Source organism: Aspergillus steynii, assembly GCF_002849105.1.
Source record: "Aspergillus steynii IBT 23096 chromosome Unknown P170scaffold_5, whole genome shotgun sequence".
Lineage (NCBI taxonomy): Eukaryota > Fungi > Ascomycota > Eurotiomycetes > Eurotiales > Aspergillaceae > Aspergillus > Aspergillus steynii.
The window spans coordinates 3112220-3128994 of NW_020194402.1; the positions used below are offsets into that span (position 1 = coordinate 3112220).

At 51.4% G+C, this 16775-nt stretch overlaps 7 protein-coding genes across 7 annotated transcripts; 2 read left to right on the forward strand and 5 right to left on the reverse strand.

The window, feature by feature from the left end:
* Positions 1-282: 282 nt before the first annotated feature.
* Positions 283-1219, reverse strand: P170DRAFT_360968 (class I SAM-dependent methyltransferase; the record flags this gene model as incomplete). The annotated part of the gene is made up of 2 exons (XM_024844444.1): positions 283-940; positions 1020-1219. 2 exons carry the CDS (start codon positions 1217-1219, stop codon positions 283-285), a joined length of 858 nt encoding a protein of 285 aa, XP_024703816.1.
* A 341-nt stretch (positions 1220-1560) lies between these two features.
* Positions 1561-4815, reverse strand: P170DRAFT_511072 (uncharacterized protein). The gene is made up of 11 exons (XM_024854851.1): positions 4365-4815; positions 4251-4291; positions 3998-4183; positions 3824-3947; positions 3753-3764; positions 3485-3703; positions 3168-3433; positions 3102-3116; positions 2867-3052; positions 2349-2821; positions 1561-2301 (listed from the first exon to the last, which is right to left on the reverse strand). The coding sequence occupies exons 1-11, from the start codon at positions 4459-4461 to the stop codon at positions 1620-1622; spliced, it is 2301 nt and encodes a 766-aa protein (XP_024703817.1). The 5' UTR covers positions 4462-4815; the 3' UTR covers positions 1561-1619.
* Positions 4816-5089: 274 nt separating this feature from the next.
* Positions 5090-9462, forward strand: P170DRAFT_359775 (uncharacterized protein; the record flags this gene model as incomplete). The annotated part of the gene is made up of 2 exons (XM_024844376.1): positions 5090-5816; positions 5888-9462. The coding sequence occupies 2 exons, from the start codon at positions 5090-5092 to the stop codon at positions 9460-9462; spliced, it is 4302 nt and encodes a 1433-aa protein (XP_024703818.1).
* A 385-nt stretch (positions 9463-9847) lies between these two features.
* Positions 9848-11296, reverse strand: P170DRAFT_511075 (cell wall glycosyl hydrolase YteR; the record flags this gene model as incomplete). The annotated part of the gene is made up of 4 exons (XM_024854852.1): positions 9848-9989; positions 10046-10731; positions 10785-10870; positions 10917-11296. 4 exons carry the CDS (start codon positions 11294-11296, stop codon positions 9888-9890), a joined length of 1254 nt encoding a protein of 417 aa, XP_024703819.1. The 3' UTR covers positions 9848-9887.
* A 232-nt stretch (positions 11297-11528) lies between these two features.
* P170DRAFT_438104 (lipid droplet assembly factor 1) lies at positions 11529-12738 on the reverse strand. The gene has a single exon (XM_024849509.1). It carries the CDS (start codon positions 12457-12459, stop codon positions 11782-11784), a length of 678 nt encoding a protein of 225 aa, XP_024703820.1. The 5' UTR covers positions 12460-12738; the 3' UTR covers positions 11529-11781.
* Positions 12739-13477: 739 nt separating this feature from the next.
* On the forward strand, positions 13478-14564 carry P170DRAFT_359625 (SMP-30/gluconolactonase/LRE family protein; the record flags this gene model as incomplete). The annotated part of the gene is made up of 2 exons (XM_024844367.1): positions 13478-14187; positions 14258-14564. 2 exons carry the CDS (start codon positions 13478-13480, stop codon positions 14562-14564), a joined length of 1017 nt encoding a protein of 338 aa, XP_024703821.1.
* A 189-nt stretch (positions 14565-14753) lies between these two features.
* P170DRAFT_438106 (NAD(P)/FAD-dependent oxidoreductase) lies at positions 14754-16299 on the reverse strand. Its single transcript, XM_024849510.1, has one exon. It carries the CDS (start codon positions 16092-16094, stop codon positions 14775-14777), a length of 1320 nt encoding a protein of 439 aa, XP_024703822.1. The 5' UTR covers positions 16095-16299; the 3' UTR covers positions 14754-14774.
* Between the last annotated feature and the right edge of the window lie 476 nt (positions 16300-16775).

A 16775-nucleotide genomic window follows, 5' to 3' on the forward strand; every position in this document is an offset into this window, starting at 1 on the left:
ATAGTCACCGTGGCGTTCATTCTATCTCAATTGTGGAAGACGTGCAAGCGCTTTCAAAACTTGAGCCATAGATAATGAGACGAATAGAACCAGGAATATGGGAGATAGTACTGCAACTATAAATGTGCTGCACCAGTATCAATTCAGTCATCTGACTCCCTGTAGCCCTATATCGCAGACTGCCTGCCACAGTCCAGGGAAGATACAGCGACTTCATGCTCGAACAATGTCTGCTCCATTACCGTGAAATCCCGACCCCTATATATAAGAAAATCCAAGTTATCACAATCTCCGAGCCACAAAAGCCATCTGCTCATCTTGCCCTCCACCATCCCCCTGCACATCCTTCTCCCAACCCCTGAGTTCACACGCATACAACTGCACCTGAACATCCCACTCCCCATCCCCGCCTACCTCAAACAACTCCCTAATCGTCTCAGGACTATGATAATACAAGTCCCACCCAAAGGCCTCATTCCGCAGCACCCCTCCCTCACTCCCTCCAACATGCCGACCATACACCAACGACCCCTTGCGCTTCCGCAGGAGCTTCATCACCTGCGCCATGATCACCTTCTGCCGATCAAACGAGAACAAGTGAAGGAATAGCCCCAGGTAGATAATATCAACCTGGCCACGGAGATGGGAGAGGAAGTTCTCGTCAAAGACATCTTGGACATAGAATTCCGTGCGCAGAGACCCTCGGTCGTTGAATAGTTCATACCCGAGGTCCACGAATCGCCCTTCGCAGTCGACTCCGATTAGGTTCTCCGCTGGCGCGCCGTCGTATACGAGTTTGCGGATGCCTTGCCCGACGCAACAGCCTAGGTCGAGGAATCGGTGGCCCGTGCGAATCCGGGCCAGCGCTTCGGGGTATACGGGGGAGAGGGGGTTGGGGAAGGAGAGGAATTTGAAGTTGCCGATGCAGGGGTACGGTAGTCTAGATCTTGCTGTTAGTGTATATTATGTGCTTTGATTTTCGTGGGCTTGAACGCCACGAGATAGGGGAGGGTGAGTACATGTTCCATGCTTTCTCTCTCACTCGATATATATGGTCCAGGACTTCGGGCTCCGGTATCCCAGCGTAGTTTACTAAGATTTGTTGGGCGATATCGGGTACTTTCTCCAAGGCATCCTGGTACCAAATAACGTCTTTTGAGCCTTGGGTAGTGCTGTTGGTGAAATCATCTGGTTCCGGCTTGCTTGGTGGAGATAGCATCATGGACATAGGGGCTTGTTCTAGTCCAATGTCATGCAACAGCCTTAGTGCAACTTGAGCCCCATACGTTCGTCTCGTCGATGGAACCCCTCATTTGTAAACAGCCGATGATGGATGTGTAACGCCACGATGACTGCATCTGTCACCTCACTGAACCGGGTATGAGATCCGCTGGAATTCGGTTCCATTGTTTTCCATGTTTATTGCACGTTTTATTGCAGTTCTCTATCGTCCTCTAGTTTGGTGTTACCGCCTAGAGCAGTTACGAACAGCTTTCTATGTAACAGGGCAAGCATCCAAATTCCTTCCTGGCCATAATTCGAGCAGCGAATCAATAATTAACAGTTCATTGTTATACACATAGTCAAACACATCCGAGTAATACTCTAAACCAGTGCAATCAAGGCATCTCTCCGGTAAAATTCATCGTATCAAAAAGATCCATGACGTCGATCCCGAGCAGTTGAAATTCCTCCGAGGCAATCGCTCCAGAGATAGTCTCCATTGCCAACGCCGAAGCCTCATACTGAGAGCTCATCGATCCAGTGTTTCCGACTCTCGTCTTCTCAGATTCGAGCTGTTTGGATGCATCGCTTGTTTGCCGTTCATTTGGTTCTTGGTGGGTATACTGTTGCATTACAAGACCGGATGTCTGGTTAATAGGTGGGTTTGGCGTAGCAAGGGGCTGAGAGCCTAGAAATCCACCGCTAATAGGATTCTCTAGTGCAGCGATCTGTGGCTGTATGGTTGAGCCGGCTATGTTAGGAACCCCACCGTCCTTCGTCTGGTCGTATCCTGATGCATCGTGGCTCTCGCGTCGTTGCGCTGTTTGAATAACTTGATACCGGTCGCGGCCGAACTCTTTCATTTGCAGATCGCGAATATATTGCCGCGCAATGTGCGCGAACTCAGCCAGAAGAGAGCTCGGAACTGTTCCTTGACTTGCGTAATCAAGCCGGCTGAAGTGCCCGGTAGCAATATCCAACAGAGCTAGATAGGTGTTGGTCTGCGGGAGCAATGGGTTGTGTACTGCTTGATCGAAAAGAATAAATAGAGCTGAAAGAGGCATGATGGCAAGTACCCTGCACGTTTAGTCTCAGAAAGCATGTTCGGAATGAGACCAACTCACCACAGTGATGTATAAGATGCAACCTCGATGTATTTTGTCAGCTCCAAGATCGAGCAAGCTGTATCTATCAAAAGCCGTTTCATGCGTAGTTGCAATCCCATCTCTTTCGGACCGTCGCCAAGGTAGAGAGCAGTCCGTGATAGTGTCATTAAAGCATTGTAATAGTAGTATTGCGTATGCAAAGCAACAGAAACCGCGACCGGGCCGGGCATCAGCCTCGCTTGAAGAGGCTCACCAGGGCGATAACTCTCAGGAATTGATGTTTTCCATGACTCAAGCTCTTCCAGTAGATGTTGTATGCGATCTAGGTAGTAACTTGATGAGTTGCCAGCCGCGCTGAGTGAAAATATAGTGCTATAAATTCGGGAGACAAGTCGAGCATAGCGCGCATGTGTGAGAAACCAGTCATAGTCGCCAAATATGGACTCGGGAACATAAGGAATCGGACAACCAATATCAGCGTCCATGATGTTCTATAACTGATTAGTATTTCCCCATGGATGTGTGAGCTGACTCACGGATGTCCGTCCCGTAACAAAACAAGATGTCTTGTCGAGGCAATAGAGGACCCAAAACACGCGATGAGAAAGGTTGTCTTTTGATCCCCTGTTCCGATTGTATCCCATGTTCTGAGCCATCCTAGCGGCCTCCGAGATCAGCAGTGCCTCGAACTGCCACGCCGATAATTTAGTCGAAAAGATGGCCTTTCCGATTGTTAGCTTTAATATATTTCACATATCTCTCATCTCGTACCATCGCCGTAAGTGCCTTGTAAAGGAATTAGCTCATTATCAACCATGCGATATGGAATGAACAAACCTGAATCGCCATCAAAGACCCCTTGGTGAAGATGATATCTGAGAAGCAGGACATAGCTCTCTCAAAGAAACACCAAGCCTGTCCTTTCCCAGGGTCAAAACTGCCACCATCATTATATTGACAGCCAAGCGCCAAAACAGCATAGTATAATCCCGACCAAACCCTGTCGGCTTCGAGCGATGGGTACAGTAGGTGTCCATATAGTCGTTGCTCAAAAGCCTTTTGATCGAGGAATGGGTATACTGGATGGACATGGGTAAAGAATGCTGTCGACTACAGTCAATCATTTATCCTTGATCCTCTAGTAGGCATTTTACCTTGTATACACGCTGTAGAGACATCTTCCGATAGTTCCAACGGTGGCAAGTTCTGTTGTCGCAGGAATGGCAAATTAGCAGCCTTATTGGCTCCTTTCGTTCTCGAGTTGGCAACAGTTCCGATAGTTTCAAGAAGTTGACTCAGCCGCGTATGTCCCAGCCGGGCGCTCAGTGCGTCAACTCTAGCTTTGGAAAAGAAGGATATATTCGAGCTTGGGCCTGGACAGAAGGTTAAAAATGAAAGTTTGCGACACGGAATATCACCGACCGAAAATCTCTGCTAACTGCGTGACCATTATGCTTTAATACGATTAATTATAACACACACAAGAATATAACCTACTTTATTAACAACCTCTTCATCCCGACCACGAGCAGGCGTCTGCCGACTTGCTAGGAGGTGATCAACATATAAACTCGACGGTGTGATGCCCGATGGCGGTGGCAGCTGCCTGGTTGAATTCTGGGTTAAAGTTAAGCGCGAAGTTCAAATAGCTGGACGAAAGAGCAAACCTTATTGGCGACGGTCTCATCTGGAATAGACGGACATATGGCAGCCGGTTCGGGGGAGGTTAAAGCTGGCCGTTTAACTAACGAGTGGGTTTCCGAGCCCCCCGACGGACTTTCGACATCCTCCGTCCGTTGTTTGCGCTTTCGGGGCGGCTTCATATAGCTGTAGTGGCATCGGGCCTTGCGAGTCTGCGCCTTGTCAGTAATTGGCAAAGGGATATGGGCGCTGTCCGCATTCTCCAAAACATATACCTACAATACAATAATCGCACGCGGCGTGTTCGTCATCCCCGGACCCTGTACATGCCATTGTCGCAGTTAGAACCACCTCTTAAAGTCATAATTACCAAAATGAAATGAAACTTCTTACTAGTGCAGCGGACCTTTCGTGCTTTGCACAGATCGCAAGTTTTCGACACCTTACTCGTCGGCGTGTCGGCCATAACGTAATGGTCCACGGCGCTCATCGAAAACAGGAAATAACCATAACCCTTCGGCGCCGATCGGTCGGTAAGACGGGAAATACCAGCGGAATAAAACGAGAGATTGGCGAAGACGAGCAGAAGAGCAGAGGCGGCGGAGGTCTCGCTGTTATTTGAACGTGAAGAGCGGATCCTCCGCGACGGAACCGAAGCGTTCGGAGCCGAAGGCGCTCATGTCGGCAGGTGATTGGACGATCATCCTGATCTATCGAGATTCGCATTCCAGTCGTTGCGAAACTTGTCTCATGAGTAAATTAGGAAATCAGCTATGCCTCTACGTCAGCATGTCAGGATTTCAGGAACGGACAGAATAAAAGGGGCGCATCGCATAACGCAAGCCTACATATTCTCCGATCAGTAGCATAACGTTAGGTCCGCTGTCAGCGTTCGTCTTTCCGATCGCGTGGTTAATATAAATCAAATCACCTTTCTATTTTTCCTGTTTTTCTTTTCTTCATTTTATCTCCCAAGGTGCTATTGTACAATACTCGGCAAGATGGACGAAAAGATTCAACCCGAAAGTGCCAGCGACGACACGATCGACGAAAGCGAGACCGAAACAGCCCAGCTGGAACAGTCACTTCAAGAGCATCCGGAAGAGCTGGATAAAGTGATGAAAACCTTATCGAAGCGTACCTCGCGACCCGATAGCCACAAAAATCCGTTTGACCCCTCTGAGCCCGGATGGAAACTCGAACGAGCTCTGAAAGCAGCAGTCGCGCGGTCCAACGCCGAGGGATCCCATCCGAATCTATTAAAATCATCTGTACGCTGGCGCAATGTCAACGTTTACGGAGAGGGTGCCACTGCCAGAGCTCAGCCTACCGTTTCTTCTTTTCTCACGGACTGCTTCCGGAATGTCCGTGGCATCTTTGGTCGAAGTTCCGAGAGACAGATCCTGTATGATTTCGACGGATTACTGAATGAAGGCGAAATGCTGCTAGTTCTCGGCCTCCCTGGAAGTGGATGCTCGACGCTGTTGAGAACTCTTTCTGGTCATGATGAGGGCTTTTCCAAATGGTCCGGCGATATCACATACAGTGGTGTCCCGGTGGAGGTCATGAAGAAGGACTTTCGAGGAAAGGTGGTGTTCAACGAGGAAAATGAAAGCCATTTTCCTCATCTCACAGTTGGTCAAACATTGGAGTTTGCCATTAAGACTAAGACACCTCGGAATCGAATTGGTGGTGTCTCTCGCCAGAAGTATATCGAAACGATGAGGAACATTCTTGGAGCGACCTTTGGCCTGACGCATACTTTCCAAACCCGTGTGGGAAACGACTATATCCGGGGTGTTTCTGGGGGAGAAAGGAGAAGGGTCTCTCTTGCAGAGATGGTGAGTTAGTTCATTTGCCTTTTCCGCACCCTTGTGACAAGTTAAAGTGAGGGCGTCCAACGGACTAACGACGAGTACAGCTTGCAACCTGTCCTTCAGTGACTTACTGGGATAATCCCACCCGAGGGTTAGACTCATCAACGTCGTTGGAGTTTGCAGGTGCTCTTCGTGCTGCTACGAATCTCACCAACACTGTCGCCGTCTCAGCCCTATATCAACCCGGAGATTCATTGGTCGATGTTTTTGACAAGGTGACCATCCTGCACGACGGTCATCAGATCTTCTTTGGGGAGCTGTCTGCTGCCAAAGAGCACTTCCAGGAGCTGGGTTTTGTCTTTCATCCACGCCAAACAACGGCTGAGTTTCTCCTCTCCGTCACCGATCCGGGTTCTAGGAAGGTCCGTGAAGGATTTGAACACACTGTTCCGCGCACCGTCGGGGACCTTGTTTCATCCTGGAAAGCTAGCAAGCATTATAAGCAGCTTATGTCCGAGACGGCTCACCATGGGGATATGTATCCACGTGGGTACTCCGAGAGCATTGGATCGTTCAAGAAAATCCAAAATGCGGAGAAGGCACCTTTCAATCGAAGCAAGTCACCGTACACAATCAACTGGGGCATGCAGTTTCTCTCCACATACCTCCGATCGTGCCAAAGAATTATATCTGACAAAGCTTACACACTTGCCGTCGTTGTGACTATGGGAGTTGTGGCACTCTTGATTGGGTCAATGTTCTATGATATCCCTGACGACACGAGCGGATATTTCTCCAAAGGCGGTTGCGTCTTCTTTTCGGTTCTGTTCAACATTCTGGTCAGCTTTGTTGAAATCAGCGCTCAGTTTTCTCAGCGACAGGTTGTGGCGAAACACAAGTCCTATGCCATGTACCACCCATCGATCGACGCCCTGGCTTCCATGGTAGCTCAGTATCCCATCAAATTTATGAATTCGGCCGTCTTCAGCGTTGTGGTCTATTTCATGGTGGGCTTCAAGCAAGAGGCAGGAGCTTTCTTCGTCTTCTTGCTGTTCATCTTCTTGACTTCTGTGACCCTGAGTGCCTTTTTCCGGACCATCGCTGCTCTAGTCAACCGAGTCGAGATTGCGCTGGCAGTTGCTGGGATCATTCTGCTGGTTCTGAGTATATACGCAGGTTACGTCATTCCACGACCGTCAATGCACCCCTGGTTCAAATGGCTCAGTTATATTAACCCTATCTATTATGCGGTGGAGTCGCTCATGGTCATGGAGTTTCACGGTCGCAAATCAGTCTGTGGAACCCTTGTACCATCAGGTCCTGGGTATGAAAATGCCAGCATTCTGAACCAGGTCTGTGCTTCCGTGGGTTCCGTTGCGGGGGAGATGTATGTTTCAGGCGATACCTATGTGGAAGCATCGTTTTCCTACTCATATTCCCATCTGTGGAGAAACCTTGGTATTAGCATCGCATTCTTTGTTTTCTTCGTCTTCACTTACGCCGCCGCCACCGAGCTTAAGAGCCCCCCTGCACTGAAAGGGGGTCAACTCCTTTTCCAGGATAAGCGAGATGTATCTACACAGTCTGGGCTGGGCGACACAGAAAAGCAGGCTCAGCACCAATGCCGAGAAGATAGCCATGCCCCTCTTGAGGAAAATACGTTGATGCAGAACCTCACCCGCAGCGAGAATGTCTTTACCTGGCAAGGGGTAACGTACGACATTGAGGTTAAAGGCGAGAATCGTCGCCTCCTTTCTGACGTGCAGGGGTATGTGAAGCCTGGAGAAATGACCGCGCTCATGGGAGAGTCAGGGGCTGGCAAAACAACCCTTCTCAATATTCTGGCGCAGAGAGTCTCCACGGGTGTCATATCGGGTGACATGTTGGTCAATGGTCGTCGCCTCGGACATGCCTTCCAACGAGGAACCGGTTACGTTCAACAGCAAGACGTTCACTTCGAAGAAGCTACCGTGAGGGAAGCATTCCGATTCTCGGCGCTTCTCCGCCAGCCCCGGGATGTTCCCCTGGAAGAAAAATATGCATACGTCGAGAAGGTGATCGATGCCTTGGGGATGCACGAATATGCCGGTGCTGTTATCGGTACTCCTGGACGGGGTCTGAGTGTCGAACAGCGCAAAAGAACCACTATTGGATTGGAGCTGGTCGCGAAGCCGAGCATTTTGCTTTTCCTTGATGAGCCGACGTCCGGATTGGATTCTCGATCTGCCATGTCAATTGTCAAACTTCTTCGCAGCTTGGCTAATGCCGGTCAGGCGATCTTGTGCACTATACACCAGCCATCCTCGCTGCTGTTTGAAGAGTTCGACCGGCTTCTCTTGCTTGTGAAAGGGGGGAAGACAGCTTACTTCGGTGATGTTGGCGAGAATTCAAGTACGGTGCTCAGCTATTTTGAGCGAAACGGTGGATACGCATGTCCTGGAAATGCGAATCCCGCTGAGTATATCCTGGACGTAGTTGGCGCGGGCGCAACCGCGCAGTCCTCGCAAAACTGGGCCGCGACATGGAAAAACAGTCCTGAAGCACTGCGGAACACAAACGAAATCCAGTCTCTTGTTAAGATGAAGCGCGGGAACACCACCGAGTCTAATGATGATGAATCTGATACATCTCAGGCCATCTATGCCTTGCCGTGGATTCACCAGTATATCGCCGTGCAACAACGTCTGTTTGTGCAATACTGGAGAAGCCCGGTCTACGTTGTCAGCAAGATAGCCATCAACACCGTCGGGGGTCTGTTCTTGGGGTTCACATTCTTCAAACAAGACAGCTCTGTTGCCGGCCTGCAAAATTCCATCTTCTCCGTTTTCATGCTTCTCCTTCTATCGCTGGTGATTCTCGTTCAGCTCCAACCCCGTCTTATCGAATATCGGAACCTCTATGAGGTCCGAGAGAAGCATTCCAAAATGTACAGCTGGACCGTCTTCATCACCGCGAGCATCGTGACTGAAATTCCGTACAATATCGTCATTGCGTCGGTGTGCTTCATCTGTTGGTATTTCCCCGTCGGCTGGTGGCGGACCATCTCAGCAGGTAGAGGTGCCTTTATGTGGTTGATCTTCATGGTCTACCAATTGTACCATACGAGCTTCTCACAGGCGGTGGCGATCGCCGCCCCGGATGCCGAAACAGCGTCGATGGTCACCATCTTGTTCTATACGTTCATCTTCGCTTTCACGGGTGTGGTGCAGCCCTTGCCTCAGCTCGTCGGGTTCTGGCATTTTGCATATTACGTCTCTCCGTTCACATATACGGTAGCATCGATGATGAGTAGCATGACCCACGAAATACTCGTCAAGTGTGCCGAGGGGGAACTCAACTTCTTCAATCCGCCCAGCGGTATGACTTGTGGGGAGTATGCGGGGGCTTTTGTGAACGCCTCCATGGCGACGTTGTCCAATCCCAGCGCGACCGAAAATTGTGAATTCTGTCAATATTCCGTTTCCGACGTGTTTCTTGAAGGGTTCAACATTCGCTATTCGGAGCGATGGCATCATTTTGGGTACTTGTGGGCGTTCATTGCGTTCAACGTTTGTTTATTCTTTGGGATTTATTATCTCGTGTTTCAGGGTGGAGCGGCGAAGATTGGCCGGATGTTTTCCGGCATCGTTTCAAAGAGAGAGAAAGCAAAGTCTGCAGATAAACACCGGGGGTGATTATTTTTGGGATGTATTGTGGATTTGATACATTTGATTGTTGATATTGAGATGGGTAGAGTGTTTTGAATAGGCAGTTGGGGGGCTTCATTATGCCAGTTAGTTAGATAGATGTAGGCTGTGCCGAGAGATTCTTGGAATATGATCAATCCCATCAGTCTGTTCGATGGAAATGCATAAATAAAGCTATCTTCAATTAGATCTAGAAGATAATTGTACGATGAAAATCATTTCGTTCGGTGGTTGTGGATGAAAGGAAGGTTACGCAGCCAAGAGCATCGGGTGCGCGACCACATCACCTGACTGTCAGCAGACACTCCATTCTCACTGTAGACTAATGGATTCTGATTATTTTATACCATGGTTCAGCACAACTTTCCCTCCATGTTAGACCCTCAGCATCAGATTCTCTAGCTACATCGCCTTCACTCCCCCGGATTCGCCAACATCTCATGTTCCAGACTCGCCAGCACAAATGCTGCAGAACCATGCACGCTATTATACAACAAGGGCTGGTTGACATAATACTAGATCCCCGGAATTAGCGTCTCCTCATCCATCAGAAACTGAAGGAAGACCTTACCTCATAAGTGGCAGACGAGTTCAAACTGCACACAGAAACAGTACCATTATATCCAAGTGTCCCATCGCCCTCCTCTGCCACAAATTCGGTCACCAGATGCCTATAGCACTTGCTCGCCGACTCGACTATCTCCGACGCGGCAGGATCCTCCAAATCAAGAAACCCAAGCCTTGCCCCTTTGAGCAGCGCATACGTGAACATAGCCGATCCACTCGATTCGATATAATTCCCCTCCTCGCGAGGCGCCGTCATGACCTGCCACCAGCAACCCGAGTCGGCATCAGCGACAGCAAGCACTGCCTTGGCTAGGGCGGCGAATCTGCCTTGAAGATACCCCGCGTATCGCTCCTCTGCGGCTCCTGGGCTTTGCAAGCTCAGCAGCTCCAGCATATCCACCAGGGTCATGAAGTACCACGCCAAGGAGCGGTCCCAGGCGATGGGGCTCGCACCGGTGAACGAACTAGCCCATACAGCCGTCTGAGAGCCGTCGTATCCGTGGACTAGAAGCCCGGTGCTGTTCTGGTGGCAATGCTGCCAGAGGAGGTCCAGCTGGTGGATGCTTTCGTCGATGACGGCGCTAGTGCTGGTCGGGTTGAAGCGTGTGGCGTATAGCCAGGAGAACGGGATAAGAGAGTACATTCCGTCGAGGTAGCTCCAGTTGGGGTAGGTGAAGTACCACAGGCCGCCTAGGGGTGTTGGCAGGTGATTATACGGTTTGGTCAGTTGGTATGGTGCTTACCGAATTTATTGGTCGGTTGGAGATCGATTGACCGTCTGAGAGCATCGAGAGCCTTCTTGTCGACTGTGTTGTTGGTTTTTTCATAGCTGGGTTCGTAAGCTTTGGACGTGCGCAAGTGACGGCGTATCTCACCTATGCAAAAGACCGCGAAACGTCGACAGTCGATCAAGCGGAAAATGCGTATCTTGAGTCGCATTCCCAAGACGCGAGGCAATGCTTGCCGTGCTGTTCGTCAGATACTGCTCCCAGCGATCGATTTGGCACGAAGGGGCAGCAGTGCCAGGGTGATCAAGCAGTCGCAGGATCGCAGTCTGAAAGAACCCAATCTGCAGGAAGATCGACGATTCGGTTTCGCCCGGAGGCGCGATGGCCTGTCCGCGCGCGATGACACTATCGGCCATCCATGCCGAGTACGGACGATCGCGTGCGCTGCAGGGAGATATGGCTGCCGAGGAGCAGCCTTGGATGAGGAGGCTTGTTAGCAACCATGATATGACGGTCGAGGACACCATGGTGAGGATTGAGCAGAAAGGTGAGATTGCATTCCGGAGTTTGGCTGACGTTCGAAGTCAGGGATGTCGACGCGGATCGTTTCCCTTCTGGATTTATTCTCCGATGGTTCAGTTTAGCCGAGGAATTGGACTGGTCAGATCTGGAGAATTGGTCCATGTTGAGATCGAATTCGATCTGATGTCTGCAGAATGCTCGGGATAAGATCCGACAAGATTCCGTGGTTCGAAGGAGATTTGTTGGTCATGCAAAATAAGGTCAAATTTCAAACCGGAAAATACAAAAACGTCAAATTGACACAAAAGTAGCTCCTGGCTCTTAGAATCCAAGAAAAAATAATCACACAAGAAGAAGAAAAAGTAGAAAGAAATTCAAAACATCTCGTACCAACTCGACGCAAATCACACGCTTCAAAACCACATACACACACGATATACTCATCCCATCTTCCAATCCTCAATCCCCACCACATCCTGGAAATATCCAATTACTCCTTCTTTTCTCCCTCCTTCTCGTCCTCGCTCTTCTCATCACCCTCAGACTGGATCTTCGACAGCCAGAACCGCGAAATAATCCCACCCAGATAAGTCTGATCAATCCATCGAATCAAGCCATAGAACAACCATCCCCATCCCCACAGCGAGCAACCCATGAAGCTCGCGACCAGCAAGACCGGTCCCAGAATTAAAAGCGACAGCACCGCCCACAGCAGAATCGCCACAGCCGCGAAGATAAAGACCCCCGCAAAGAAGATCAGCAGCGGCACGCCGCAGCAGATCAGCTGGCACACGATGAAGGTCGAACTGGCCGGTCGCTCGGCCGCGGCCTCGTACAGTTTCGCCTGGCGCGGCGCCGGCAGGATCCACGAGAGTAGCCAGGTCAGCGTCGACTCCATGCGATCGAGCATCGGCGGGATCGACTGGTTGATCCATTGCCGGATGGGCCCCAGGATCGGCCCATTGTTCTTGTTCTCCGTCTTCGCCTGCTGGATGTCGTTCTCGTCGCCGGGAAACCCGCCCGGCAGGACGCTGTCGGTGACGCCTTGCGTGGTCTTGGTAGTGGCGTCGGTGCCTTGCTTGACGGTGTTTTTGACGTCGCCGGTGGCGGAGGCCAGTTTGGGGGGGCGGTTGGGGAGGTTGTTGGTGGGGAGGCTGCCGGTGGCCATGTTGAGGGACATTATCGGAGTTGAGGTAGAATAAAGTGACGGGAGAAAAGAGGATGAGGGAGAAGGGGATTGAGAAAGACAGCGAGAAGGGCAGGATTCAACAATAAAAGAAGTATAAACAAATGATGTCAAACCGGTTGGCAGTTAATTTATGCGGGGGGGAAATGACGTAGCGGGCGCTTACGACGATCGCATCGGCCCATTTGGCAGGTTTTGCTTATGACGGAGTGAGATTGTCTGAAATATGGTCTATTTATTCTGTCTGTGTTCCTTGAAGATCAACGGTCGATGTCAATTTCTCAGCTCTGGACTGATCCATGGTACTGACAGAATCAACCATGGTGGTGGATCTATACTACCACTGTATAGACTTCGGAGCGAGGAATGGCCATCGCCCACCAATCAGTTGACTATTAGTCCAGAAATAAGTATGTCTCATGATCAACAGCAGTATTTTCTGAACAAGATACATCTCGAGATTTCAGATCAAGTCCGACAAATTGGGCTCCACCTCCTGGCCGAACGCAATGACGAATATTCACTGCGTCATGTCTAGTCCTTCAGAGACATTGCATGATATAGATCCATCAATTCTTAAGATACTCAACCTTTAGAATGAGATGTTCGACTTGACCGCACTAACCATCTGGGAGAATGTCTCATTGAAAGACTTGTACCATTTCTTCTGTTACACATGACGTCATACCTATACAAGACATCTCGAATATCCTCATTTCTGACCAACCGGTCAACATCTCTATACATATTCCACCTACTGCGTACATGAACACTTTGCTCTTGGCAGATTGAGCCGTCAGGAATCGCAATTCCATCACAGGCGAAACCTCGGGGATTTGCAGCCCAAAGCAGCAACGATGGGAGCTGTGGGTCAATCAATAGACTTTGCATTAGTGCCGTTTCTGACATTTTGACGACGAGAAACATATTAAGCTCGCCGTCCCCAGACCTTCAGACAAAAAAAGAACAAAACAAAATAAAATCTCCAAACTCCGCCATCATGACCTCCGTCGCAGGCAACGTCTCGCAGCACCTCCCGGCAGCATTCGAAGTCCACGACCCCGGATTCCTCAACATCACCGGCCAGTCCCCCACACTTGACGTGCTGCTGCACAACGATGCCTTCCCGTTCGCCCACGAAGCCAGCGTCTACATCCCGTCCACCGACGAGCTCTTCCTAACCAGCAACATCTACACCGACCCGGCCACCCACCACTCCACCATCTCCATCTCCAAGGTCGCCCTCTCCTCCCACCCCGTTTCCTCGCAGATCATCAACTCCTCCATCCCGCTCCCCAACGGCGCCGTCAACCACAATGACGGCATCCTGTTCTGCGCCCAGGGCACCCTGAACCAATCCGGCGGTCTGTTCCAGATGTCGCTGGATCCGCCGTACCGCGCGACCCGGCTAGTCGGCGACTTCTACGGCCGCGAATTCAACTCCCTCAATGATGTCGTTGTCGCTGACGACGGCGCCTTCTGGTTCACCGACCCCTCCTACGGCTTCGTCCAGGGCATCAGGCCCGCTCCCCAGCTGCCCGGGCAGGTGTATCGGTTTGACCCGGCCACGCGCGGCCTGCGTGTCGTGGCCGACGGCTTCGAGAAACCGAATGGGATCGCGTTCTCGCCGGATCAGAAAACTATCTATATCACCGACACCGGGTCTACGATTGGCGACGGATCGACGGACCCGACTAAGCCGTCGACTATGTATGTTTCTCCGCTATGTTTCTCCCTGAGTTGGGAAGAGAAGAATCGAAGGAGCTGACTGATTGAATAGTTATGCCTACGACGTCGCCACTCTCCACGGTGAGCCCGCCCTTGTCAACCGTCGCGTCTTCGCGATGGCTGATACCGGCGTTCCGGATGGCATTAAGACCGATACGGCGGGTAATGTCTATGCTGGCTGCGGCGACGGCATTAACGTCTGGTCGGCTGGTGGTGTGTTGCTGGGGAAGATCCGGGTTAAGGATGGCGCGGCCAATTTCTCGTTCGGGCGCGACGGACGGCTGTTTATTTTGAATGAGAATACGCTCTGGGCGGCGCAGTTGGGGAAGGGCGTGAAGGGGGCGCTGTTGGGGGTTTAATTAATATGTAATGTGTAATTCGTTCGGGGGTATTGTATATTAGGATGTAGTAGAATATACCTAGACTTAGAATAAGATTTGACGGACAACGCATGGTTAGTTCTACAGATGTGAAGGAACGGGAATGAGTAAAGACAGCAATTTTTTATATCCTACATCAACTCAAACAGATCAAGCAGCCGCTATTTACAAGATTATCCCGACAATCCTCTATTTGATCCACCCCTTCGGTCCAGCCCAGGTGCCCTTCACCATGTGGTTCATGTACACCCACGGGAAGAAGTCCTTCTTCAGGTAGTAGAACGACCGACGGGGCACCGACTGGTCCAGACCGAACTTGCCGAACGTTTCCTTGGGCTGCCCGCCGTACTTGAACTCGGCCAGCAGCACCTTGCCGTACTCTGTGGTCAGCGGGCACGACGCGTAGCCGTCGTACTCCGCATCCAGCTCCTTGCCCTCGATCGACTGCAGCAGGTTGCGCACGAGCACCGGCGCCTCCGACGTGATGGCCGCGGCCGTCTTGGAGGTGGGCAGGCTGGACGCGTCACCGGCCGACCAGACGTTGGCGTACTTGGTGTGGCGGGTCGTGCCGGCGTCGACGTCGACGTAGCCGGCCTCGTTGGCGATGGCGCTGTTCTTGACGAACGCGTGGGGGCCCATCTTGGGCACCACGTGCAGCAGGTCGAACGGCTTCTTGACGGATTCCTGGCCGTCGGGGCGGGCAAAGGTGGCGGTGTTGCCGTCGATGGAGACCAGGTCGTGCTGGAACAGACCCTCAACTCCGCGCTCCTGGCGCAGACCCTCGAGCGCGGCGCTGTACTTGGGCACCGCGAACATGGAGGGGAGACCGGTGGCGAAGCTGATCTGAATGGGCGAGTTCGAGACGTCGCCGGGGTTGTAGAGACCGGCGCGCTTCCAGTGGTCCAGCGCCAGCCAGAGGATCTTCTGCGGGGCACCGGCGCACTTGATCACGCCAGCCGGCTGGGTGAAGATGGCGGCGCCCTTGCGGAGCTTCTCAATGGACGGGAACACCTTGTCGACGGTGTCGTAGCCATAGATGGACGAGACAAGAGAGTCGGGGTTGGCGAGAGCCTCGGGCAGGCCCTTAACGCTGTCGTAGTTGATGTTGATGCCGGGGGCAACGACCAGCTGCTCATAGTTGACCTGGTCGCCGTTGGCGAGAGTGACTTGGTTGTTCTCCGGCGCGAACGAACCGACACCATCGTTATAGAACTTCAGCTTGGGGTCGATCAGGCCGTGCATGGGGCTGCGCAGGTCCTCCTTATTCTTGATACCACCGCCGACGAGCGTCCAGCCGGGCTGGTAGTGGTGCCATTGCGCCGGGTCAACAACGGCAATGTCGTCCTGGGCGAACTTGCCAGAGTGCAGCAGTTGGTGACTGATTGACAGACCGGCGCTGCCACCGCCGACCACGACGACTCGGTGGTTGCGGGCCGCGCTGACGGGCGAGGCAGTGGCGAAGCCTCTGCGAGCAGTGCAAGCTGCCGACGTTACACGACTGCGAAACATATTTTCGGCGCAGACAATTCCAATGGCTCTGGTCAGCTCGAACAAAGAATGGCGAGGGGAAGAGAAGAAGAACGACGGTCGCTTTGGCGATGATTAAATTCTTACTCATCGGGCATTAGTCATCGCCGATCCCGGCGTTCTGAGGTCGCCGATTGGCCAATCAGAGGCAGTAAAAATGACATCATCGCGGACTCCCGCACGGTATGGGCCCATCGCTCTTCCAACAACAACAACATAACAGGGAGGCTCTCGCACGAGAAATGGTCAATCGGCGATCTGACAAATGTCCTGGTCATTTTCATTTGGATCACCGGTCAGCTAATCTTCGGCCTCTACTATCATCGACTACTATTCCCCGACCGCCGACTCACTAAGACAATGAATTAACCAGTACAAAACAATCGATCGAGTTCAATGGCCCTGGATATAGATGCTGTCAGAACCTCAGATTGATTGGTTTTGGATGCTCCACAAAAATCACCAGATTCTAGTTCTGTATGGTTCCATCTTTATGCTGCGTATGGCGCCTACATGGCAGCAACATATAACAGACCTCCGCCCACTCTACTATCCAACAAACTAACCAGGCACGGCATTTCAAGCTGCACCAAATTCGAAACTAAATTCCATATTTAGATTAAAGTTATTGTCCAGATGACTCTATCATACACTTTGTGGGGC

What these genes read in the sequence shown, in the direction of transcription:
- P170DRAFT_438106 (XM_024849510.1), bottom strand. Translation starts at nt 16,094, where the DNA reads ATGTTTCGCAGTCGTGTAACGTCGGCAGCTTGCACTGCTCGCAGAGGC.
- P170DRAFT_438104 (XM_024849509.1), bottom strand. Translation starts at nt 12,459, where the DNA reads ATGGCCACCGGCAGCCTCCCCACCAACAACCTCCCCAACCGCCCCCCC.
- P170DRAFT_511072 (XM_024854851.1), bottom strand. Translation starts at nt 4,461, where the DNA reads ATGAGCGCCGTGGACCATTACGTTATGGCCGACACGCCGACGAGTAAG. An exon ending in ACGAAAGGTCCGCTGCACTA is followed by an intron (nt 4,292 to 4,364) that starts GTAAGAAGTTTC and finishes TGGCATGTACAG; the next exon opens with GGTCCGGGGATGACGAACAC. An exon ending in CCGCGTGCGATTATTGTATT is followed by an intron (nt 4,184 to 4,250) that starts GTAGGTATATGT and finishes GACAAGGCGCAG; the next exon opens with ACTCGCAAGGCCCGATGCCA.